The 27,600-nt window shown below is 41.5% G+C and overlaps 1 protein-coding gene across 1 annotated transcript; it reads left to right on the plus strand.

Moving 5' to 3' along the window:
* LOC139478139 (stimulated by retinoic acid gene 6 protein-like) lies at positions 1-27,524 on the plus strand. The gene is made up of 18 exons (XM_071260471.1): positions 1-92; positions 2,074-2,175; positions 4,897-4,985; positions 11,668-11,798; positions 13,576-13,696; positions 15,047-15,098; positions 15,366-15,494; positions 17,201-17,239; positions 17,876-17,970; positions 18,920-19,037; positions 19,664-19,811; positions 21,253-21,410; positions 21,883-21,931; positions 23,204-23,321; positions 24,154-24,285; positions 25,407-25,570; positions 26,105-26,263; positions 26,811-27,524. Exons 2-18 carry the CDS (start codon positions 2,095-2,097, stop codon positions 26,960-26,962), a joined length of 1,935 nt encoding a protein of 644 aa, XP_071116572.1. The 5' UTR covers positions 1-92; positions 2,074-2,094; the 3' UTR covers positions 26,963-27,524.
* Positions 27,525-27,600: the final 76 nt, after the last annotated feature.

Below are 27,600 nucleotides of genomic sequence, written 5' to 3' on the forward strand. Positions count from 1 at the left end.
TCTAGTAGACAAATGGCGACTCATGTCGATATAAGAAAGTTGGATGTATTTTCCTGAGAACCTTCTGCATTGGATGCAAGTGTTTATAAAAGGTAGGAGCGTTTTGCTGCTGTATTTTGAGACCGTTTCCTTGTGTGTTGTTACGTGGCTTTGTCTGTTATCTAGATGGCCAAACAAAACACATCTGACACTTGTGATGAAAGGATATATATAGTGTTGTAATCAGGACAGGATATGTTGTAGACGAGGCAGTTTGGAGCGAGATTTTAACAATGGAATGGAACTCTTTAGTTGCGGGCGTGTAGACGACGGTGATGGGTGGTGGTCGTGTGTTTTGTTGACCGGGTGTTTTTTTGGTTAGATAGAGGATCTTGTTCCGGTCACTGCTTCACGTAAAAAGATTTCAGTGAAAACACGATAAGTTCATCCTTACAACACCCCCGCTCCAACACTCCCAGGTTCACTATGAATTAGTTTCTATGTTTGTCAGCACCATACCCGTGCTCGTAGTAAACGACCTGCATCACTTCGGGCTTTCCTCCCACATCAAGCTGACACGCCGTGATATAACTGGAATACTGTTCAAAGCGGCGTAAACTCACTCCCTCACTCACTCTATAAGATTGCTGCATCATCCCAATGGAGATGCACCCCGATGCAAAGTCTTTATGTGAACAGTCACGGTTTTGTCAAGAGGACAAGGGATCTAGAATACATGCTCGGCGCCCCTTTAAAATATTCGTCTTAAAGATTGACGTTTGATCTGTTTTCAATCATAAAGAAATATTCTTTCTATATTCAGATCCACATTCGTAATAAATTTAAATATCATATTTCATCCCCGCCACCTCACGACCAAATTTACACCCGGCCTCAAATAATTGTGGTCCCAAAATATCAACAGACGATGAAAACTGTGTCCTCCCTTCTTTCTTCAGTTGGTGAAATACGCCATTGTGCAGACATCAGATAGACTTTGTGCATGTGAATTATGCCCAATGGGCAAGAAAGAAGATGAATATCGTTATATTAGAATACCAACGTTATAACGTGAATAGAACAGAAACCATCGACCTCGTTACGTCCGAAATACGAAACTTTCTTAAATTAGGAAAAGATAGACAAATGAATAATTTACTTGATAGTAAATCAGTCTGTTAAACAAAATATAGCTAGATATATTTACTAAAGTTTTGAGCTAAGGAGATGCCCAAAAATTTATATATGTATAATATGTCCATCTTTGTATATACTCATTGAGCATTGTTTGTCAGGAATAACTAACAGTATAGTTACGACCCATGCTTGCCGTAAAAGGCGATTATGCTTGTCGTAAAACGGGACTAACGGGATCGGGTGGTCAGGCTCGCTGACTTGGTCGATGCATGTCATCGATCCCAATTGCGTGGATCGATGCTCATGATATTAATCATTGGATTGTCTGGTCCAGACTCGATTATTTACAGACCGCCGTCATATAGCTGGAATATTGCTGAGTGCGGCTTTAGACAACAAACAAACAACAACAACAACAACAATCTAATCTTTATTCTTTAACTACCCAGCTAACGCCCAAGGTGTCACTGTCGAGAATCTCTCCGTTTGGGAGAATGTGCAGAAATGTTCAACGTTTTCCTTGTTTTTAACAGAACTGCTGTTTAAACGAACATATTTGTTGAAACTGCTACAAAAACATATTTATCTCACCCATGTCCCGACAACACATATATCATCCAGGCCATTCGTGACAATATTTGCTTTGTCAGGTTAAACATCTTCAAAATATCTGAGTTGGCTGTAACTATCAATATATTAAATCTTTCCGTTTGCATAAATATGCGCCCATTTAAATTCTATATTCCTTATCAAAACAATTAATTTTATCTCCTGCAATTGACGTCACTCAAGAACGTCAAATGTACCCATACACTTACTGAATATCACGTCTAACGTTCCCCAAGTCGTTACTAACATCGGGGCCAACACGATAAACCTCATAAAACAGTTGCAATGATAATCTTAATGTTACATGTTGTGTATCCATTAGCAAGGTTTTTGACCTTGACATTGCAGGGTTGAACGCGTCCGTGTACAATGGCGGCGTCGGGGACTGACGTGTCCTGTCAGCATACCATCACTTTACAAGACTTCACGCACTTCGCTGTAGGTCCCGCGGTAAGTCAAGAGGGTATCAACAACCATTGATGCATGATTAGAGATAGGTCACATCAGCGTACGGTTTCCGAGGTCTCTGAGTGTCTAGTGTTTCTAGTTTGTGTTAGGAGTGGCTGGATAATGTACCCCCCCCCCCCCCCCCCCCCCCCCCCCCTTCTTATCTTACACTATGTACGGAGGGGTGGGGACAGGGGTGCGAGGATGGGAGATGAAGGGGTGTGATTTTTTCTGTAACAGTTTCAATGCATACACTTTTTTTCTTGGGTGAGGGGCGGGGGGAGAAGCAACAATTGTTGCTTCTCCCCCCGCCCCTCACCCAAGAAAAAAACTCACAATATATCACTATGGAAACGTATTAGTGCCTTATTCTTAATACAATATCACCTGCGTAGACCATGCTTACATCTGCGTAGATGATACTTTCAGCTACGTAGACGATGCTACTCACTTCGTAGGAGACACTTTTATCTTAAATATGTTTGATAATATAAGCGTGAGTATAGTTGCTCAGACAGTGATATTGTTTGATGGAAGGTGATACGTACATTGTAGATGGGAGTATCATATAGATATAAGTATGGTCTACGAAGATGTAAGTATGATCTACGTAGATGTAAGTATGATCTACGTAGATGTAAGTATGGTCTACGTGGATGTAAGTATGGTCTACGTAGATATAAGTATGGTCTACGCAGATGTAAGTATGGTCTACGCAGATGTAAGTATGGTCTACGCAGATGTAAGTATGGTCTACGTAGATGTAAGTATGGTCTACGCAGATGTAAGTATGATCTGCGTAGATGTAAGTATGATCTACGTAGATGTAAGTATGGTCTACGCAGATGTAAGTATGATCTACGCAGATGTAAGTATGGTCTACGTAGATGTAAGTATGGTCTACGTAGATGTAAGTATGATCTACGTAGATGTAAGTATGATCTACGTAGATGTAAGTATGGTCTACGCAGATGTAAGTATGGTCTACGCAGATGTAAGTATTATCTACGCAGATGTAAGTATGGTCTACGTAGATGTAAGCATGGTCTACGCAGATGTAAGTATGATCTACGTAGATGTAAGTATGGTCTACGTGGATGTAAGTATGGTCTACGTAGATGTAAGTATGGTCTACGTAGATGTAAGTATGATCTCCGTAGATGTATGTATGATCTACGTGGATGTAAGTATGGTCTCTGTAGATGTAAGTATGATCTACGTAGATGTAAGTATGGTCTACGCAGATGTAAGTATGATTTACGCAGATGTATGTATGGTCTACGCAGATGTAAGTATGGTCTACGTAGAGGTAAGTAAGATCTACGTAGATGTAAGTATGATCTACGTAGATGTAAGTATGATCTACGTAGATGTATGTATGATCTACGTAGATGTAAGTATGGTCTACGTAGATGTAAGTATGGTCTACGTAGATGTAAGTATGATCTACGTAGATGTAAGTATGGTCTACTTAGATGTAAGTATGGTCTACGTATATGTAAGTATGGTCTACTTAGATGTAAATATGGTCTACGTAGATGTAAGTATGGTCTCCGTAGATGTATGTATGATCTACGTAGATGTAAGTATGGTCTACGTAGATGTAAGTATGGTCTACGTAGATGTAAGTATGGTCTACTTAGATGTAAGTATGGTCTACGTGGATATTGGTTTCAGAATGTGGCACTAATACGCTTCCTTACATCACATATATAACTTTCTGGACCATCTTCTTTAAAAAAAACCCCATTCCTTGCCCAGCACCATGACTGTGGCATATATTTGTTTTGTGAAAGTAAAACCAATCTAGATTATACAAAAGCAAGTCTTGCCAGCTGAACATGAAATCAGCATCACGAAAAAAAGATTCAGAGGAGAGAAACGTATTGTGTAATAAATGATTTCATAGACTTGTCTGTGTTCGCCTACCCCACTCCGTGTGACCTGTCACTGTTAGCCATGTTCACTTGTAATGCCGGAGACCCGGGTTCGATTCAACCCGGGTTCAATTTGTGAGTGAGTGAGTGAGTTGGGTTTGGCGCCGCTTTGACCAATAATTCAGTTACATCACGCCGTGTCAGCTAATGGGCCTTCTGATATTGCACAAATACATGTTATAAAAAAACATATGAAGTATGAAATCTTGAACTAGAAAATAAGTGTCTTTGGAAAAGCATACTTTGACTCCAATGATTTCGTCGTTTGTTTCTTTGTTGTTTAACGCCGTACCAACGCTTTTAAATAGTAATTCACTTTTGTCACTACTTGTCAGCCTAATGGCTGAGGATAGGCAACTTAGACATTACCCATCTGGATATGTCTCTGCTCCTCAACCCTCACTTTATAATTGATTTAAACTCAAAATGCATCACGCACACACATTGCGTATTCTGCGGGAAATTCTCTGTTCTGTGATAGTGTCCGCGTTATAGGTTAACGCTATTGTGTTTGTTTGTTGTTCAACGCTGCACTCAGCAATATTCCAGCTATATGACGGCGGTCTAAAAAATAATCGAGTCTGGACCAGACAATCCAGTGATTGACATCACGAGCATCGATCTACGCAATTGGGATACGATGACATGCACCAACCGAGTTAACGAGCCTGACCACAAGATCCCGTTAGCCGCCTCTTACAGGCACGCGTTGCTGAGGACCTGTTCTATAACCCTGATCTTCAAGGGCAGAATCCAATGCATCATATTCTGTTTATTTTCGCTTCAGCTGTTCATCATCTTCATCCTGAGTCTCCTGGAGAAGAGGCGGAACGCAAAACGATGTCGATGTTTCGGAGACAGGCCCGGCCTACTGGTGTAAGACAATTTATATCTTAAAGTGAGTGAGTTTGATTAACGCCGCTTATAACAGTATTTCAGTGAAATCAAGGCGTAAACATGGGAGGAAAAAACTGATTCAGCTATCAGACGTTTACCGCTCTAGTAAAACCAACGAGTACGGAAATGGTGCAAATCACAAATCTAGGATTCGAACCCACGACTCCGATGCGAGTAAGGAATTTAACTCTTCACAGTTTGCATGTGTATCGAATCCTAGAAAGGACATAGTCGCGTTGTCGCTCTTTGGTAAATTTGGAAATTTTTGCTTGTTTTTGTAATGGCGACAACGCAACAATGTCCCTTCTGAGATTCCATACATGTGTCACGGTTAGTCGAACAAGAACTGCTTCATTGTTGATAACAACATGAATTGGTGCTAGATATACACTCCATGGCCCTATAATCAGCACTTAATGTATACGAACATTGGGTTATTATCTTTAAATTAGTTTTTATATGTTGCGAAATGAGCACCCAATGATAAAGAAGGGATGCACGGTAATTATTTCCAGCGATTAAGGTTACAGTAAACTACGGTTATAACGATCTCGAAGGGACCACTAATTTTAGTTCGTAACAACCGTTGTTCGTTATAAGCATATAAACAGCATTTACACAACAAATGGTCGGGACTAAAAATAAGTTCGTTATTTCGGTCAGTTCGTTATAAGCGTGTTCGTTATAACCGTAGTTTACTGTATCGACAACGCTGAGAACGAGAGTTGATTCCAGGGCGCGAACATGTACTCAGCTAACCTATAGCCTGATACAAGGCACTCTGATAGTTTCCCTTCATACAAGACCGCCTCTGTGGTCTAGTGGCAGAGCGTCCGCCCGGAGAGCGGAAGGTCCGGGGTTCGATCCCCGACCGCGTCATACCAAAAGACGTTAAAAGATGGTACTTGTTGATACCCTGTCTGGCGCTCGGCATTAAGGGGCTAAAACAAGGACTGGTCGGCTCGGAGTCACTATACTGTGTCTGAGTGGGGTATTCATGTTAAACTGCGGCATGGTATCTCAGTGAGCTAGCACTATAAATCGGCATCAGTCCGGACTAGTACAAGCAGCCACACACACACTGCATACACGTCGCTATATAAGTGCAATAATCTTGGACGCGGCGTTAAACCCCCATTTCACCTCACCTCCCTTCATACACCCTTCAGGAACACAGGGCGCAACTTAGAGTGAGTGAGTGAGTGTGGTTTTACGCCGCTTTTATCAATATTCCCGCAATATCACGGCGTGTCAGCTCAATGTGGGAGGAAAGCCCGAAGTGATGCAGGTCTCAGACGTTTACCACTTTGGTGCAACCCACGAGCACGGATATCGTGCTGACAAACCTAGAAACATAATTGGGGCGAACCGGGATTCGAACCCACAATCATAGGTTTCTGGTGTATCCAGGGGACACAATTCAGCACAGAGAATTGCGGCGCCTTAGACGACTGGGCCACCCGTGCTCTCTGCAGCCTGGAGGCTTAAGCCTTAGTTCCTCAAGCCAAAGGTCGGGTTCGAATCTACATTCGTAGTTGTACTTTCTATTACACGCTACATCTGTTCGTTTTTATGGTGCGACTGAGTCAGTAGGGCTTTGTGCCATTTGTTATCCTTATTCCAGCCATATTCGGGTTAGAATAGGTCTTCAGCAACCCATGCTTGCCGTAAAAGGCGACTATGCTTGTCGTAAAAGGCGACTATGCTTGCCGTAAAAGGCGACTATGCTTGTCGTAAAAGGCGACTATGCTTGTCGTAAAAGGCGTCTATGCTTGTCGTAAAAGGCTACTATGCTTGTCGTAAAAGGCGACTATGCTTGTCGTAAAAGGCGTCTATGCTTGTCGTAAAAGGCGACTATGCTTGTCGTAAAAGGCGACTATGCTTGCCGTAAAAGGCGACTATGCTTGTCGTAAAAGGCGACTATGCTTGTCGTAAAGGGCGACTATGCTTGTCGTAAAAGGCGACTATGCTTGTCGTAAAAGGCCAGGCGACTCACGGGATCGGGTGGTCAGGCTCGCTGACTTGGTTGATGCATGTCATCGGTTCCAATCGCGTGGGTCGATGCTGATGATGTCCAGACTCGACTATTTACAGACCGCCGTCATAAAGCTGGAATATTGCTGAGTGCGGCGTTAAACAACAAACAAACAAAACAAACAAACACATCACGGCTGGAAACCCAAAAGTGAATCGATCCCAGACTATCGGTAAAATGATCACAGCCAAGACAGTTTCTGGACTAATGGGTTTCTTGATGTAGAATTTGTTAAAACGGGACGTGTTATGTAAACAATTGAAATAATTTTAAAAAATCAGTTGAAATAAAACAAACATGCAAATCTAGTTTATTTACAGGGGATGTACAGTAAAAATATGCAATTAAATCATTGAGAAAGCTTAATAACACAAATATCTTGAAAATGAGTTTTTTTTCTAAAGTCAGTATTTTTAGCAGAAATGTCAAAAACCTATTCGTATTCCGGAAACTATCGAGAGTTAATGGGGTTGCCATCACGTGACCTGACGTCACAGTGGAGAGTTGGCTTGCAGACGATCACTGTTTCTGTATAGTGTTTGGTAAATTACTAGCCTCCGTCATGGCATCACCAGACAATGACACCGATGAAAACGTCAAGTTTTCACTCAATAACCTGACACATATTCGTCCATATCAATATGAGCTAGCGGTTGTCTTGACAGCAGCGAGGAAAGCGAGTAGATCTATCGAGTAAAGACAATCAATTAGATGTCAACACGCAAAGACGAGGGAACAAAATCTTGTAATAAACGTTATCCTGACTTTTCGAAATAAAATGGATGTTTATCTAATTAGAAAAAAAACATGTAAGACAGTTATTCTTGTATAAAATGTGCCAACATTGTTGATTGCGTTGTTTATGCTGAACAATTAGCATAGGACTTAGGCTAAATGTGTTTTCAACACAAATGAATGTTATGTATTAATTGTATAATTGTCTAGTGATAGTTGTGTCCTTGAATGGCATTTAGAAGTAATATACATAAGGAAGAGAATTTATGGATGTCAACTTCTTTATTATGAGAAACAAAACATTTCCGAGAATATACTTACTCCTTCGTCAGGTGAATAAATGCTATGAAGCAGACAACATATATATGTACATCTAAGAACAATTAAAGTAATATGATAACAAAGTTGGAAACTTAACACGTGAAGCCTTAACAAGGGAAGCCAAACGTTTATTGGCGCTGATAGGTGATTAGCAATGGCCAACTGGAAGCCAGGACTTAAATTATCACTGATTGATAATAGGTAATGGACAATGGAGAAACGCGTGTTTTATTGTATCCCACTCGTCGTTTTTTTTTTAAGTAGACAAAATGAAATGGCGTGGACTCGCCACTGTGACGTCACAGCTGCAGCTAGGCCTGTAGCATTCATGACCAACTCCATTCGTGACCAACTCGTGTTATTCCGGGAAAAGCCGAATAGTCTTCTTGCTGGTTACGGAAAGGGGCGAGTGGTGACGAATGGAGACTTCTTGCTGGTTACGGAAAGGGGCGAGTGGTGACGAATGGGCCTGTAGCGGGATTTTGATACGTATACACGCTTGTATGGGATCAGGGGAGGGTCTTTTTTTAGATAACAATGACATGACATTGGACTTTTATTTTGGTGTTAATATGTACTTTGTGTGACTATTTAACATGTTTGTTTATTATTCAAAAGATCTCCTTTAAATACTGTATTTTCCATGGGAAGTAAATTCATATTATCAGAGACAATATGCCGATAGATAACCTACCCGGAAAAATCCGTATCTTCTGTGCCATTGTCAATATACCAACTGTCAAGCCACCCTATCGTGTAGGGGGCGGTCGGGTAGCCTAGTGATTAAAGCGTTCCCTCGTCACGCCGAAGACCCGGGTTCGATTCCCGACATGGGTACAATGTTTGAAGCCCATTTCTGGTGTCCCCCGCCGTGATATTGCTGGAATATTGCTAAAAGCGGGGTAAAACCATACTCACTCACTCACCATCGTGTTGAGCTCATCTCGGTGACACGTGGCGTCTGACAAGAGAGGTAGATAGCCTCGATGTATGCGTGTGTACATAGGTCATAGGTGTAGCGCTTAATGCCATAATGATTGTAGGCCCACTGTCAGTCCTATCTTACCTGTCAACACATACACGGTATGCGAGACAATGGTGGACCATGTCAGACCGTGTCAGACCGTGTCAGACTGATAGCGATGTACAATGACCTATGCGTTCATCACACCTGGCAGTGTCAATCACGGTTAATTGTTGTTAATTCTACTGATATTTTATAGACTGTTAATTAAGTGATCGAGTTGAAATTAACGTGTATTCATAGCTTTCGGCCATGGGAGCCGTGTCAATTTACGCCAATTGTCAGTGGGGGAAACAAATTACGTGACCAAGACTACCAGATGGCGAACTTTCAATTTGTGGAAGCATCGGTCGGTGCCTGAGTGGGTTAGATCGCTGGCGATTAGGTGCCACACTCTGGGAGAGTGGGTATGAATCACACAACACACACCCCCCCAAAAAAAAAATAATAAAAAAATAAATAAATAAATATTTAAAAAAAACAAATACTAGAATCTGTACTGTACTAAGAAACATTTATCCCAATATAACATTTATTACACGATGGCACACAATCAACCAATCCACGCGATCCTTACGGCCAGCACAGGGTGCTGAGGACCTAAGCTAACCAGGTCCTCCCAAAGGTTAACGCTCTGGCCACACTCCGTGGACGGGTATACCGCTTTTAAAAATTCAAAGGATGTCGCTACGACAAAGGGACGTAACTCTGTGCAGCGGTGCCTTGGATGCTTTGGTTAACCGTTTTGTTATATCCGTTATACGGCGGGGTAGACTAGAGGTTAAAGCGTTCGCTCGTCAGACCGAAGGTGATTTGATTCCTTCCACGTGTACAATGTGCGATTTCCAGTTCTGGTTCCCGCTGGTAGTTCTGGAATAGTGCTAAAAACGGCATAAAACCATACTCACTCACTTATACTTGCACATCGCTATACTCACTAGTAAATGTAAATACCGTTACCCCAGTCCGGATTACTGAGGTTCTGGTGTAGTAAAGGAGACACTATGTAAGTTCAATTGAAATATTTGTACAATATATATTACTGTTTTCCTATCTTCAAATACAACTTTCCAAGCATGAGCTTATGAACACACGGTTGCACGAGTTGTCTCCCTTCCCACCTCAGCGTGTTGATCCTGTAAATAATTCCCGTCCCGTAGTTAGCAGGCAGTGCAACCACTGCTTTCGGCTTGATTTCCCATCTCCATGTTCAGGACTTTCAGGATAGCCTAGTGGTTAAAGCGTTCGCTCGTTACGCTGAAGACCGGGTTTAATTCCACGGATGGGTAGAAGGTGAACATCCCAGGAGATCTATTGTGTCCCCCACCGTGATACTGCTGGAACGTTTCTTATATTTTGGTTAAAAATGTAAAACCGCGAGCTAGGGAAAAGCCCGACCTCGAGATCTTACATTGTCAAACCAATCCGGGTAGGAGTGTTTTATGAACTTATGAACCGTCTAAATGCAAGAAATACCAGAATAAATAGGAGAACATCGAGATACCTTATACTGAAACAATGCAGCGTGTCGCGGTATAAAAGGAATTCGATCAAAGCGTGCGAGAGAAAACCACGTGCAGCATGGCACAGCTGGAGTCATGACATGTATAATTGAACAACTTCTCATCAAATGCCCCGGTGGCTCAATGGAAAACAATAACGGGTTACAAAACTTAACACTATAAGTGAGGTTGCAGGTTCGATTCACGTCATGAGACTTTGATGTAAAATTGTGACTTTTAACCAAGCAAATGTCAATGTTGTGTTCCTATCAAAAGGCCTGTTTATAAAATCTCAATTGTAAAAACCTAGGTATTACAATTGAAATGTAAAACCTTAAAGCATGTTTAGTAGTGACCCATTTCAAAACCTAGGTTTGGAAGATGAACTGATTACAGTAGACTACGGTCATAACGAACACGCTTATAACGAACTGACGGATATATCGAACTTACTTTTTTGGTCCGGACTATTTTCTGTAGTTATGCTGTATATATGCTTATAACGAACTACGGTTATAACGAACTAAAATTAGCAGTCCCTTTAAGTTCGTTATAACCGTAGTTTACTGTACTTGTACTTGGTTTACCCGAGGTTGCCAGGAACGTAATGCAATATAGGGTAATAGAGTAATAGGTTTATAAAGTCGGGTGAACCCACTTACTTACTGTTAGCGCTACAGAATCTATCCAAGTCATATCTCATACCTCATACAATAGTCATTTTCGCAAAAAGCACGGGCTTGCAATTAGATTTGACTGCTATATACTACTCAATAGAAGTTAAGAACCGATTCTTTCATATTATAGTTAATCTGTCATGCCAAAGTAATATGTAAGAATCGGATCGTCCTCAACTTCTTTTGAGTAGTATAATTATATATATAAAGTCGTATCCTTACTGTGATCATCCTCTTCTGGGGAGGTGGGGTAGCCCACTGGTTAAAGCGTTCGTTCGTCACGCCGAAGACCCGGGTTCGATTCCCCACATGGGTACAATGTGTGAAGCCCATACTCCCTCACTCACTAATCCTCTTCTTTCCTCAGCCCCGTGAACCTCCTGGACGGAGATGAGGACAGGTTCGCCTATGCTGCTGCGTTCGGCTCCACCGCAACCAGCTGCCTCATCTTGTTCGGGGGAGACTACATCCCTGACAACTCACCCATGTGGTCGCAAGGTGAGCTAAGTACCCACAAACACACAGTACTTTCAAACCAGAAGTGACCGCCTCCGTGGTCAACTGGTAGAGTGTCCGTCCGGAGAGCGGAAGGTTCGGGGTCCGATCCCCGGGGTTTGATCCCCGACCGCGTCATACCAAAAGACGTTAAAGATGATACTTTTTGTTACCCTGCCTGGCGCTCGGCAGTAAGGGGCTAAAACAAGGACTGGCCGGCTCAGAGTCAGTATACTTTATCTGAGTGGGGTATTCATGTATTGGAGTATGGTATCTCAGTGGGCAAGCGCTATAAAATCGGCATCAGTCCGGACTAGTACAAGCAGCCACACAAACACACACACGTACATGTACGTCGCTATATAAGTGCAATAATCTTGGACGCGACGTTAAACCCCATTTCACCTCACCTCAAACCAGAAGTTTAACTTGTAACGCATAGTTGAGGCTGGGAATATTAGTTCAGTACCATAGAACCTAAGTGTTTCTTACTAATTTTATAAATATATCTTTTGAGTGTTAAAGGTGTGATTTACTGTGACCAAAAGAAGTAAAATGGATAAGTATGTCCTTTGTCCTTTCTTGTCCTTTCTGTGACCGTTATGACTTTGAGCTGAGGCCGCTGGAAAAAAATAATTTTATTATTTCACATTAGCAATAACCGTTCACTGTCCGAGAGATAATGTGTTCTAGGTAAAACAGATTCTGAGGAAACAATTGTGTGCAAAGACAGTCCGTCTGAAAAAAACATATCCCAGTTGACTCCCAAAATCCCTCTCAGCCCTCTCAGCCCTCTCATCGTATCCCAATTGCGTGGGTCGTTGCTCATGATATCAATCACTGGACTGTCTGGCCCAGACTCGATTACTTACAGACCGTCGTCATATAGATGGAATATTGCTGAGTGTGGAGTTAAACAGACAGACAGACAGATATAAACAAACAAACACAAATTAACTACTGGGATTTAACAGTCTAAGATACCGAAAATCAGTGTCCAACAGGGGCGAAGGGGTGCTGGCTACAAAGGAAATAGAAATTGCGATACATTTCAACGAGGACGCTAGAGGCATTAGTTTCCATGCCTGTGCGGCTTGGGGTGTAAGTTTCCAGACCTGGGATCTTTACCCGGATATTTAATTGATTTGGGGTTTGTCAGCACCATACCCGTGCTCGTGAGTTTCACCGAAGTGGTAAACGTCTGAGACCTGTATCACTTCGGGCTTTCCGCCCACGTTAAGCTGACACGCTGCGATATAACTGGAATACTGTTAAAAGCGGCGTTAAACCCAATTCACTCACTCACTCACTCACTCTCTCACTAATGGATTTGGCAAGAATATGTCCGAAATTTTACCTTGTTTCATTTTGTCACTGGGACATCTGACTGCATTTTGTAGCATTATGACAATGTAATAACCATATAGACAGACTTTTAGAAAACTCAACGTCTCATAAACAAAGTAGCTTCCCTTTGATTTTGGCCAATTATTCTAGCGAGCGGACCGATGGATAACCCCGAATTGCGATCATTGTTATATGAAACATATTACCCTAAAACGTTATATGTAGGCTATTGTTTTCTGTAAAACAACTTTAATAGGATATCAATGTTTATTCCAGAATGTCTATCCCCTAAACACACTGGCGTGATAACCTCTATGTCCAATGTTCGGGGATGTGTAATCTGAGTGTCAGTATTATCAAGACTTAAGTTTCAAAGTTTTCTGCTCTTCTGTACTGCGAATCTATGACAAGATTTCTATGTTTTTTGTTCCAGTGTTCCTGGCCATGATGGCAGTGACGGAGATGGGGATAGACTACTACCCGTTTTTCGCCTGTCTGGCAAAGAAGAATAGCTTTGTCTGGTCTCTGATAGGCCTGGCCTACTCCATCCTATGGTGGGCATGTTCATACTTCTTGTTCTAAAATCTAACGATATTTTTAAAATCATCTCAAAACGAGATCGTTAAAAGATTATCAATAATCCGATTAACGAATATTTTGCAATACGTTTACTGACTTTCTTACTTGTATAACAGTCTTCAAACACACACTTTTCATGCAAATTGTGTGAGAGGCGGGCGGTACCGTTAGGGCAGGACATCCTTACCATTTTCGCGAGCACCCGGTGTCATCATTGCTTGTCAGTGATCCATTCATATAATTTTCACCGCTATTTCACCTTTTACGCTCAGTGGAATCTGTTTCATGGGATAATCGAGACTTGTTATTCTCTGGCGTTGACGTTTTTTGTTAACAAGTCGGAAAAACGTTATGGCGTTTTGTGCTCAAATTTTAAAATCTAAAACTTTCTTTGACCCATATCACAACTTGTCAGCTGTTTACCCGTTGGTATCTATAAAAGGTGTATGCAAGTGCCCCGTTCCATAACATGTGGGGCGGTGGGGTAGCCCAGTGGTTAAAGTGTTCGCTCGTCACACCGAAGACCTGGGATCGATGCCCCACGTGGGTACAATGTGTGAAGCCCATTTCTGGTGTCATTATTGCTGGAATATTGCTGAAAGCGGCGTAAAACAATACTCACTCACTCCGCAAAAGGCCCTTTAGTCTATACCCCAGAGTAGACTTCATCTGTTCCCCTGTGGGGGGCACGGGTGATAATTGGTCCCTAGCAACCTTTGCTGGTCGTAAGAGGCGAGTTAATGGATCGGGTTGTCAGGTTCGGTGACTTCGTTGATTGCTTGTCATCGTACGCCGACGGCGTGGATCGTTGCTCGCAATATCAATCACTGGATTGTCTCGAATAAATACAGGAAGCCATTATATAGCTGGAATATTGCTGAGGCGGGTTTAAACAACAAATACAGACACATATATCAGTCGTAGCGCTGAGATTGCTTCATATATACTACTCAAAAGAAGTTAAAGAACGCCCCATTTTTTCATGGGGAACAAATATTCAAATAAACAAAATCGGGTGTTCATCAACTTCTTTTGAGAGGTATGTATGGACACCCCAACAGAGCTTTAGAGTTTTGCAATTTTTGAAAAAAACAGTTATAGAATACACGTTTCAGCAACAATTGCTTGACGTGTTTTCAAAATATCGATTTATAAATCAGGCCTTTCAATTCTTCAGTTTAAATATATGTTCACGGATAGTGTCCCATAATGTCCACATAAACATTCATTTCTAAAGTCACACACACATAATTTTTTCAGAGAACTTTTCAGTAAACATGATCACACTTAGTATATTTTGACCTATTTTCATTCAATGATTTCAGGTTTTTAGTCAACCTCGCTCACGTGTTTGAATGCGTGGATGCATCCGACTGGGTTCGTATAAAACTAGAACTATCTACAGTACTGTAACAAATATATAGTCTTGCTCTGAGTAAACTGCATTAACGTGTTAACGTTGCCCATAGCAACACTGGTATCTCAATGGGCTGGCACTATAAATCGGCATCAGTCCGGACTAGTACAAGCAGCCACGCACACACGTGCATGCACGTCACCATGTAAGTACAATAGTCTTGGACGCGACGTTAAACCCCATTTCACCTCACGTCACCTTTAGATCAGGTCTTGTGTTCTACACAGGTGTTCACGGGTCAGCCAGTGGTCATCCAGCTCCCAGTGCTCGCCTGTCTTCTGTACCTGGTCATCACCTTTCTCATCCGGGTCATCGTCGCCATCTTGTCAACCCTCAGAACAATGACAGAGTCCTACGTAGGTGTTTGGCGACTACAGGAAACTACGGTTATATACGAACTTAAAGGGGCTGCGAATTTTAGTTCGTTATAACCGTAGTTCTTTATAAGCATATATTCAGCATAACTACAGCAAAATGTCGGGACCCAAAAAAGTAAATTCGTTATATCCGTCAGTTCGTTATAAGCGTGTTCGTTATAACCGTAGTTTACTGTATTTGACTCTCGGAGAACACGGTCGAACCAGAATCTCGTGACCCATGGATCAAATACCAGATTCACCCTGATTTAGGCTCTTAATTTGTCAGCGCCATAAGTTGAAATAATCGAATTTGGACCAGACAAACCAGTGATAGATACATGAGCTATCTTTTGTTTTCAACGAAGGGAATCCTGGACAGAATGAGTCCCAATAAGCTCCTCATCTTGTAGGATACAGACAGAATATGTTCCCAGTATCCGTTTGTTATTAGAGCCGATTAATGAGATCGTGGTCTAGTGGACAAAGCGTCTGCTGGGAGAGCGAAATGTCGGGGTTCGATCCCCGACCGCGTCATACCAAACGACTATAAAATATGGTACTTTTTGTTAACCTGCCTGGTGTTCAAAATTAAGGGGCTAAAACAAGGACTGATCGGCTCGGAGTCAGTATGCTGTGTCTGCGTGGGGTATCCATGTTACACTGCGGCATGGTATCTCAGTGGACTACCTCTATAAACCCGACATAAGTCAGGATTAGTACTAACAGCCACACATACTAACACGCACGTGAATGCACGTCGCTTTATAAATCATTTAGAACCCGACGTTATACGTCACCTCACCTACAATGTGTTACATGTGTGTCATCGTGACTCGATGATGTGCGAAGTGTCTCATGCTATCAACCACTGGTTCGTTTGGCCCGATTAGTTACAAGCTGTCGTGTTACGATGGAATATTGCTACTTGAAACAACATTCGCTCTACTTTCTCAGTCAGTGTAGACATAACACATTATCCACATTAGATATCACAACTGCGAAGAGAAAAATACCTTCAGTGTCAGTGTCAGTGAGTATAGTTTTACGCCGCTTTTAGCAATATTGCAGGAATATGGCGGCGGGGGACACCAGCAATGGGCTTCACACATTGTACCCATGTCGGGAATCGAACCCGGGTCTTCGGCGTGACGAGCGAACGCTTTAACCACTAGGCTACCCGACCGCCCCTAAAAAATACGATTAACGTTTATTATAGTCTCGTTATAGTAGCCGTAGGATATGTTTTCATATTTCATGTCATGGTTGCTGTAAAAGGCGACTATGCTTGTCGTAAGAGTCAACAAACGGGACCTGGTGGTCAGGCTCGTTGATTTGGTTGGTGCATGTCATCGTATCCCAATTGCGTGGATCGATGCTGATGATGTCAATCACTGGAGTGTTTGGTCCAGACTCGAGTATTTACAAACCGCCGTCATAAAGCTGGAATATTGCTGATTGCACACAAACAAACAAAATATTATTTCACTCGAGTGAGTCTCGATACATGACACGAATCATGATATAAATGTCAACATGAAATATGATGTTTTTGTGTTTGTTTGTTTGTTGTTTAACGTTTAAGCATGGGTTGCTGAAGATCAATTCTAACCCGGATCTTCACAGGTAATAAATTTTGTTTTTAGTATTAAGATACTCAAATGCCGCGCATTCTGATATTTTTTCTCTTTTCCTGTTCGTGTCAGACACATAATACCGATGCAACCTTCCTGATCAAAGACAAGGTACCGTTATATGCTTATGATTTATTTTATTGCTTATTTATTTTATAATAACGGGCAATCGTCTGAAGCCTGGTTGGCATGCACACATTTACCAAAAGGTGCAAAATGTACCCTGAGGTAAATTTTCGTCAAATATACGTGATTTACCCCAGGGAGTTAGATACCCCAACTCGATAGCTGCAGCAAATTTCTTACCCCTGTGGGTAACATACCCCCTGGGGAAAACAGTGCATGTAAACTAGGCTTAAGGCGCCCAATTCGCTGTGTGTTGTTGCGCCCTGTTCATCGGTGTAAATTCCAGATTGGCTCTGGTCAGGTTTCTAGGTTTGTCAACGCCTTATCTTGGCTCGTCGGTTTCACCAAAATTATAAACATTTCAGACGGGCGATACCTTGATTTGGGCTTTGCTCCCATGTCAAACTGACCCGCCTTGATAAGACTGACATACTGTTCAAAAGCGGCATAAAACCAAACTCGCTCACTACAACGTATCATGACGTCAATCTGTATAACGGTATTCGTAAGTTGGAGTAAATAAAGTTCAATAAAGTTCATTCATAAACGCAGCGACATCTACGGTGTCCATGAATACAACATTTTTGTAAACTGCTGACACAAAGACATGCCTGTATGTAGCTTCAGGCACCACATCAGCTGATGAAGTACCACCAAGCCAAACATGTGACAGAACTACTCAAGGGAAAGCACTCCAGTCTGCCTCCAATACTGACGTAAGTAAACCACACAAACTCTCTAAGACCTCGATGGTCGAACTATTACTTGACCCGAACTTCCATCTTTCCGGGTTTTCTGGGTGAAGGAGTATGCTAAAAAAACCTCCTTGTATCAGTTTGAGATTTAATCAAGGTGCCGATATTCATTCATGGTTATAAACCTCTAGTGACGTCACTCTATTGTTTTTACGGGTCTTCATTATTTTTCCGGCCGGTAGAGTAGCCTAGATGTAAAAGCGTGCGCTCGTCATGCCGAAGACCTGGGTTCGATTCCCCACATGGGTACAATGTGTGAAGCCCATTTATGCCCCCATTTAAATTGTTGATAAATGTTGTTTCAGACTTTTTCCTTTGGCCCTCCCCAATATCCTTATCCCTCGGGTTCATAGTTTCAGTGAAGACCTCGCAGTCGGTTTTATCCTTTACTTTTTCCCTGAAACACATTTGTTGTGAAACGAATTTTATTGAACAAATGTGTCGTGAAAAAAATGTGTCGTAAAACAAATGTGTTATGAAAAGAATTTTGAGTAACAAACGTGTCGAGAAACGAATGTCGTGAAACAAATGTGTCGTGAAACAAATGTGTCGTGAAACAAATGTATTGTGAATCAAATGTACTTTGAAACAAATGTATTCATTTGTGAAACAAATGTATTGTGAACCAAATGTATTGTGAAACAAATGTGTCGTGAAACAAAATGTGTCGTGAAACAAATGTATTGTGAATCAAATGTGTCGTGAAACAAATGTATTGTGAAACAAATGAGTTGTGAATCAAATATATTGTGAAACAAATGTGTCGTGAAATAAATCGGCTCCTCAGGGAAATAAATTGTATTGTGTTGAAGCATTGTCAGAAAAAATATATTCTGCTTCTAACAAAGATCCCAAGTATCACCAAAGAATATAAAATGGCCAATCACTAAGTTAGTGTCTCTGTCCCCAGCTCGGCTGACTGCGGTTCAGGGTTGTGGAATGTTCTGAATGTCCGCCAGGATCCAACATTCAGGTACTCTCCGCGCATCACAGTCACCGTCACTGTCGCCATGCTCTGTCTTTATGAGGTAGGGTGTTCATTCTTTCATTCACGATATCTACTTTCTGACCATACCTTAGAAGAGGCGAAACAATACAATCTTTAAATTCATCTACGAGGGTTGACTGACAAGTTCTAAGCCTCACAGAGAAGGAATAGCGAAAGTGAAATGTTTTGTTGTGGATATTTTACTGACGTCACAGCGAGAGAATTTGCTCAGTTGAAGCTTTCCTACGACATCATACAATGTCCTTATTTTTTTATTACGCCATTTCTTCTTTGTGAGGCTTAGAACTTATCAATCAACCCTCATATATTTCAAATCAATTTCGCCAGTCCAAAATTCCGATAAGTCTGACAAATAAATTGAATTGGAAATGTGTTTTAACAAGTCCTATATGATCAAACTGAATTTAAATGCACCCCATGGTAAAATATGGTTTGCAATCATCAGCGTATGATTTATGCAAGAGAGATTCACTGTTCAATGCAATCACATAGGAATTAAGAGCTGCCTAACAAACTGAGTGCTTTGCAGCGACAAATATATATTGTATAAAAAACACCAAAAAGGTGAACGTGTCCTTAACACAGTTTTCTTACTACCACTGAAGTGAAAGTAGTAATGCTCTACACTTCTCTGTTTACTTTCAGTTTGGCCTGCTGTCGTTCTTAACAATAGAGAAGGCCCTAGGCAGCGCCAAGGCATCCTTGCAGAACACCACTGTGTCTTCCAGCATGGCTACCGTGTTTGGCCCAGGGATGTACAACCAGATGAAGCTCCTTCTGCATGTCGGACAGAGTAAGGCATCGATATTTCATCTCCAGGGGTGGGGCGGGGTCCGAGGAGTGGGGTAGCACCACACTTGCATTTATGCGTATCATATTCCAACACATGTTCGTCGCATCCGGCAACGTCATACTGCCATCATTGTGTATCATTGAGTTAGGCAATGTTTCAGCCATATTGTGATTTGAACAAATTATACTGTTATATTATAAATTTATTTTAAAAAACTGTCACCGAAGGACAGTATAATAACTAGCACTACATCAGAAATGGACTTAAAACGAGTGAATTAGAATTAAAATATCTGACTATTAGACAACGATACACCATAAAAATGGGGCTATAGATCGCCAACAGGAAGAAAGGCAAGGTCACCACACTAGGGATCATGGGGACTAACGGTACCTCGGCTACATTCATATTCCCCCCGCAAAATTAACACTTGCCCTAAGTTACTGGGGCTTGCCGCAAGTTAAGCCGGAAATTAAAAGTTAACAAATATTTAATATAAGTTTACACTACTTTAACCCCTTTCAAATATTCAGCCACTAACATCGAGTAATATCTTACTTCGCATTGGCTAATTTAATTATTGTATATCATACTCAGTAACATACTGCTTGTTACTTATTCTCTTATTTTTGAACAGAAAATGCATGAGGTATTGAACAAATTATCCTGCAAAGCAAATTCCTATTGATAATAAGATCCCAATGAATATATTATTTGATTCTCACAAGCAGAATATTTCTGAATTTGCTTTTTCGGTTAAATTCTACGCCAAAATTTTCAAGTTCTTTATATCACAATGTGTCGTACTTTTATAAGGGGATCCACCTTATAGTCTAAATTACTATATTGCCTTTTCGGCCCAATGGAGTCTGTTTCGCCACTTTCAGTACAAAATCGAGACATTGTTTGCTGGCTTTAAAACACTTACCCCTGTCGCGAACATCTGATTTTCAATGAACCATTCATAATATTTTCATGGCTATTTTGCCTTTTACGACCAATGTAATCTGTTTCATGCGATAATTGAGGTGAGGTGAGGTGTAATTGGGTTTAACGTCGCGTCCAAGATTATTGCACTTATATAGCGACGTGCATGTACGTGTAAGTGTATGTGTTTCTGCTTGTCCTAGTCCGGACTGATGCCGATTTATAGTGCTTGCTCACTGAGATACCATGCCGCAGTTTAACATGAATACCCCTCTCAGACACAGTATACTGACTCCGAGCCGACCAGTCCTTGTTTTAGCCCCTTAATGCCGTGCGCCAGACAGGGTAACAACAAGTACCATCTTTTAACGTCTTTTGGTATGACGCAGTCGGGGTTCGAACCCCGGACCTTCCTCTCTCCGGGCGTACGCTCTACCACTAGACCACGGAGGCGGTCCGATAATTGAGGCTTAGTTTATATTTGATATTTAGCTTGTTTGTTTGTGTCCTGCAGTGTCATGGTATGCTGCCTTCGGCGTGTCGTCAGTGGTCATTGTGAACTACATCATCAGGATCTTCGTCAGTTACAAAGTGCAGCTCAAACGCCTGATGAGGGGAGACCACTCTTTTATACCCAAGCACTGCTCGGTTTTGCCCAGGAGTAAAATAGTGGTGAGGGAATCTCGTTCACTCTATACGCTCGTGTACATTATATTAAATATTATTTTCAATAACGAATACAGCAAATCATTGTTATAAGAGGTGAGGTGAGGTGAGGTAAGGTGAAATGGGCTTTATCGATGCGTTCAGGATTATTGCTTATATAACGACTTTTCCTGTTGTGTTTTTGTTGTTGTGTTTGTGTGTGTGGGTTTGTGTGTGTGTGTTAGTGTGTGTGTGTGCGCGCGTGCGTGTGCGTGCGTGCGTGTGCGTGTGTGTGCGTGCGTGTATGTGTGTCTGTGGGCTGGTACTAGTGACGGCTTAATAGACTACTGAGATACCATGCCCTAGTTTAACATAGATACCCGACTCAGACACAGTATGCTAACTCCGATCAGTCCTTGATTTCAGAAATATTAAATAACACGTTCTCCTGTGTTTTGTGAAAGTCATGGTAAATTTTAAATATATCTCGTCTTTTCAGGCTCACAGTCTGATGTATTCTGGATCTCAAATTGCCTATATTCTATGGGGTAAGTTAATGTGAACAATCTTACCCCAGTTTGTGTCAAAGCATCTTCCTGGGGCAAGGGAGTGAACTGACTGTAAAAGTCCAGTTTCCACCATTGCGAACTAGGCTCGATCGAAGCGCCACCAGTGGCTATTACGAGTTATGTCCCTTCTATGTTCATCCTATTGACCAATTCGATTCCACCCCTCATATTACTTGCATTTGCTTCAAACAAAATGGTGGCGCCCAGTCAAGACGATCTGATCGATAATCAAGATCTATATTTTGATAAAACGGGTCTTACTTCGTGAAGTGCATCAGATCACGTGGGCACCTTGATTAAAAACATATTTGGAAAATGTCTGATAACGCCAAGTTGACGCCAAGTTGGCGGTACTCATGCTTTACAAATCCTGCAATCGTGCAGATTTCGATACGCGATTTTGAAATATAACTTCATAATACCAGCCCAGTTCGGCAAGGGTGGAAATTGGATTTGGTCAGTTAACTCCCTTGCCTCGGGAAGAAGATGTCAAAGAGGAGTGAAACATTTACGCAGTATTTGACACTGTTTCTGTTATACCACGCGTCGTGTTAGTTTAATGTGGGAGGAATGCCCAAATAAAATCTGGTGAAACCCTGGAATAGTGGTATAATCATCGTGGATCGTGTATTAGAACAGGCATAACATTCGGATCCTTGCACGCCAAAGGGACGAAAGTCTGTTGTGCGCCTTATACCGGGGCAAACCCGTTTTTTCAATAAAGTCATACTCCTTTTTGTATGACTGCGCTTTTGTGTTTTTTCCACCCTAGAATGACTTGCGCGTACGAAACGTCTTTTCCTTTTTTTTTTACATTTGGGACTAATATTATGAGCACTTAACTATTGCGATAGTACGTGTATATATATGATCCCCTGGGAATTCCGAGGTAGATTTGGTACCCTACAACCATAGTTTGTCTCAAGAGTTTACTAAAATGATTCGGGTGGTTAGGTTTCCGATGTCGTGGATCATTTCTCAGACTTCGAGTCTCTTGATTGTGTAGTCCAGACTCGATTCTTAAATTTGTGATATACTTCAGAGCTAAACATTCCAAAAATACTTTCTTTTTTGAAATATGCATAAAGAAAACAGATCAACAAGAAGTAGAGCTCAACTGGTGCCCATGGGGATGCCTACTTCTTGCCTAAATGTCTTAACCCTATGTTTTACATCGATGAGAAAGTCCAGCATTTCACCGTCATATTCAAACTTCACTAACATGTATATATTTACTATTACTATTTTCAGGGTATTATGTGATGATATTGTCAATATTCACCACTAGTATGCTCCTCGCCTACCTGTTCATACTGCCCCTGCTGGGATTTGTGTCAAGTCTCCTACTCGAACCCTTCTGGACCATAATGTACGTACATGTATTCGCCAGCACTGCAAATCATCCTTTTATTGAACCAGTCGTCTAAGATTCTGCAGCTCTCAATGCAGAGTGGCGCCTGGGTCGTGGATTCGAATCTCCGATTTTCATCCTTAACTGGTCTGTCATCAACTAACAGAGCTCGTTTGTCTTCATCGTGAGCCTCTTTCAGCTTTCCTTTCATATTATATTAATAGTGACTTGATTTGGTTGATTCGTTTGTTGATTTACACCGCACCCAGCAATATTCAAGCTATAAGACGGCGGTCTGTAAATAATCGACTCTGGACCAGACAATCCAGTTATTGATATCATGAGCATCGTTCCATGCAATTGGGATCGATGTCATGCATCAACTAAGTCAGCGAGCCAGACCACCCGATCCCGTTAGTCGCCTTTTACGACAAGCATAGGTTGCTGAAGAGCTATTTCAACCTGGACCTTCAAGGGTCAATAGTGACTTGGAATCAATCTTACACCATCTTGTTTATTCACAAATATTATCTGTCTGCATATCTATCTTTTCTGTGTATCTATCTACAAATATACATCCGTTTACAATTATACATTATCTTAATATCGATCTGTCCGTCTTTTTAAAATATTTTTAAAAATATTATTCAAAGTATTTTCACCAACACCTAACTGTTAAATAATGATACTTTTTTTTAACTAACACCAAATATCTACGAATTAGGACTATGAATAACTATGTGAACATATACAAGGACATAGTTTGAAGTGGATTATGTTAAGAAGCGTATCTTTGGTATACATTGGTATTGTTTATTTGATTGAAATACTTGTTTCTCCCACCGCCCAGACCGACGGTGCTGGTGTCCTACACGGTGTACTACCTCCAGGTCCTGGTGTCCAAGAAGGCGCTGCTGCAGAATGAACATTTCTGTAACAGCACAACTAACAAGGTCAGGAGGGTGCTTGCTCTGGACAACAGGTGCGATCTGGACACAAAGCACTGGTCGAGCCAAGACTTATATTTCCCAGAACAATAAGAAATTTATTACGGCAACGCCAGAAATAACCAGTCTCGATATTCTGCTGAAACAGAGTTAGGTTGGGTGTATATCCTCTTCTGGATCAGGTGGTATGAGCTAATAATCAGTCTGTTAAAATTCTTTGTTCATACTGAATCCACATTGTTCATTCTGAATCCACATTGAGTATGGCTTTGTTTATACTGATTCGACATGGAGTAAGGCTTTGTTCTTATTGAATTCACATTGAGTAAGGCTTTTTTCATATTGATCCACCAAGAGTCAGGCTTCGTTCTTCTTGAATTCACATTGAGTAAGGCTTTGTTCATATTGAATCGACATGGAGTAAGGCTTTGTTCTTATTGAATTCACATTGAGTAAGGCTTTGTTCATATTGATCCACAAAGAGTAAGGCTTTGATCATAAGAACTTATTTTTGGAACTAACAAAAACTCATGTGTAGAATCTCTTCTTCAAATATGGTTTTGGCTTGGATGGCACAAAGTGCTGGTAACTCAGATTTGTTTATCAGTCATTTAAACAACGAGTTGGAGATTGTAATGTTCAAGACTGTCGCTCCTCAATAGGCCCAAACCCCTCTTTAGGATTCCATACACAATTTTTATCAAGTTCTTGATGTGAGAACTACATTGTTGATGTCAATATTTCTAATAATAGAACTTCATTGCTCAAACTCATAACCTGTTATAATATACTTGATGCCCAGAAATACATAAGAAATAATTCTTAGGATAATGATGATTTTCTATGTCCATTATGCAATATTCTTGAAAACGAAGCGCACGTAACCTTCAGATGTCCTCTGTACTCTCAAATAAGAAGTAAATATTTAGAAGTATGAACGTTCTAACATATTCTTAAACCGCGACATTGTATCTTTACTATGCATAATAATGAGAAGAACTTGAACGTTGCAGAATATTATCATAATTTAGTTCGTATAAGAAAGTGTGAGCCACATGGCCTTAAATATGTATGTTCTTTGGGTCTTACGGCCTTTAGGACAATAAATCCTTGAATCCTTGAATCCTTGAAAGCTCAATTCTGCCATATGTTTCAGACGTATATTCCACAACGTGTCCTATTTCTTGTTTTTCTACCACATTCTGCTGGGGCTGTACACCTGCTTGGTGAGGATTGGTAAAGGCATTCTACTTGGAGTTGTCTTCCTGGGCAGAATTGACCGAAGTGGATTGGTCAAGGGCTTCGAACACTGGGACACAGGTACAAATTAAACAGAGTGCAGTTAAACATGTGAAATATTTAAGTTTAGGATGAAAATCATCAGTCAGATGTCAATATTATACCACACTAATGAAGGTATCATTAAAAAAGTGGTTTTCGTCATGGAGGGCTTACCAATCGGGGTCAGTTCATTATATATACCATCTTGTCATACCATCAGCATTAAGACAACTTTTTTCTCTTGCTATCTGCTATTTGAATCATTTTATTCTCGAATCCTCTGAAATGTAAAACTTTCAGGATGCCCTGAAAAGGCATGCTGCAGATGGTCGTCCTCATCAACGCATTGTGCAGAGGTCTAATCAGAGGGGACATGGGTGGCACGTCTAAGGCACAGAGTTGCATTCCTTAGGGACGTTAGAATCCGCTTATCTTGGGTTTGACTCCTAGATTCGCCCTGATTAGAAGTAGTAACATTTATAGCCGTTTATAGCCGGCAAGACGTGATACAGTACCATTTTTAAACACAACATCCTCACTCTTCATGAAACACAACCTGACATGGTGTTGCAGGGTACCTGTCGTTCGTGAGTTTCCTGCAGGTGGAGCTGGCTCACACACACCCTGTACTAGTAGTTTTCTGCCAGCTGCTGATGAACGGTGTCAGAGACAGGAGGATGGCGCGGTTCTCCCTCAGCCAGGATGGCCTCACCGGATCTCCATACAAAACATGTTCGTACATACGTCAAGACATCCTAGAAATCATAACTATATGCTACAAATGAAGACAGACGTTCATGCGGCAGAAATATAGAATATAGAAAAGAACACGAACTTGATTATTTTTTGATGGCTTACGTATTCCCTTATCGTGTATAATAGTGTGTATCAACCCCGGGAAGAACCGGTTAGAACTGGTCAGCAATCCATGCTTGTCGTAAGAGGCAGCTATCGTGATCGGGTGGTCGGGCTCGCTGACTTGGTTGATGCACGTCATCATATACCCATAGCGTGGAGCGATGCTCATAATCCCTGGAATAATCCAGACGCCAGTGTTACAGGACGTCGTCATATAGCTGGATTATTGCTGGAGTGCGGCGTTAAACATCAAACTAACTAACTAACTAACTAACTAACTAACTAACAAACTAACAGTTTATCTGAGGTTTTTTTAAAACCCGTGGTTAAAGCCTTGAGGAACTCTTTTTGTCTTTTTTTAGGTCAGGGTCAGCGTCAAGTTCAGGGTTACTATTGTGACGTTGATTGATGTGTATTTCAGTCGGTGACGTGGAACTCCTGTCCATCGAGTCATCCTACCGTGTGAGGACAAGATGGTTGAAGGCCTACACACTCATCAGAAACCCAGCATTGAGACAAAGCCAGGTTCCTAGCCATGAAGACTGGCAATTACAGCATCTGAAAGCACAGTGACCTGAAGTACAGTTCCGAGTGCTGCTCTCTGTTTGTTTGTTTTTGAACTTCGCATCAGCAAATATTCCAGCTCAATGACAGCTGTCTGTATTAGTGGCATTTGGAGCTACCAGTGATTGATATAATGAGCAACGTCCTATGTTGTCGGGGTACGATGACATACAATCAAAAACGCCACAGAGCCTAATCACTCGATCCATTTAGTGAATTAGTGACTGAGCCACTTGTAGCAATATTCCAGCAATATCACGCCAGGGAACATCAGAAACGTGCTTCACACATTACCCATGTGGGGAATCGAACCCGGGCCTTTGGCGTGACCAGGCTTCGGAAGAAGGCTACCCCTAGCCCCTTTTTATTGTTGTTCGTGGCAGTCACAAGCTAGGAATAATCTACATCGGGTAAAATATGAATAAATATACATTACCATATATAAATAGCTTGTGTCGTTACATGCTGACCGCCTCCGTGGTCTAGTGGTTGGTTGGTTGTTTTTTTGTTTAACGCCGCACTCAGCAATATTCCAGCTATATGACGGCGGAGGTCTAGTGGTAGAGCGTCCGCCCGGAGAGCGGAAGGTCCGGGGTTCGATCCCCGACTGCGTCATACCAAAAGACGTTAAAAGATGGTACTTGTTG

Source organism: Haliotis cracherodii, unplaced genomic scaffold (assembly GCF_022045235.1).
Source record: "Haliotis cracherodii isolate W230 unplaced genomic scaffold, xgHalCrac1.p SCAF_39, whole genome shotgun sequence".
Lineage (NCBI taxonomy): Eukaryota > Metazoa > Mollusca > Gastropoda > Lepetellida > Haliotidae > Haliotis > Haliotis cracherodii.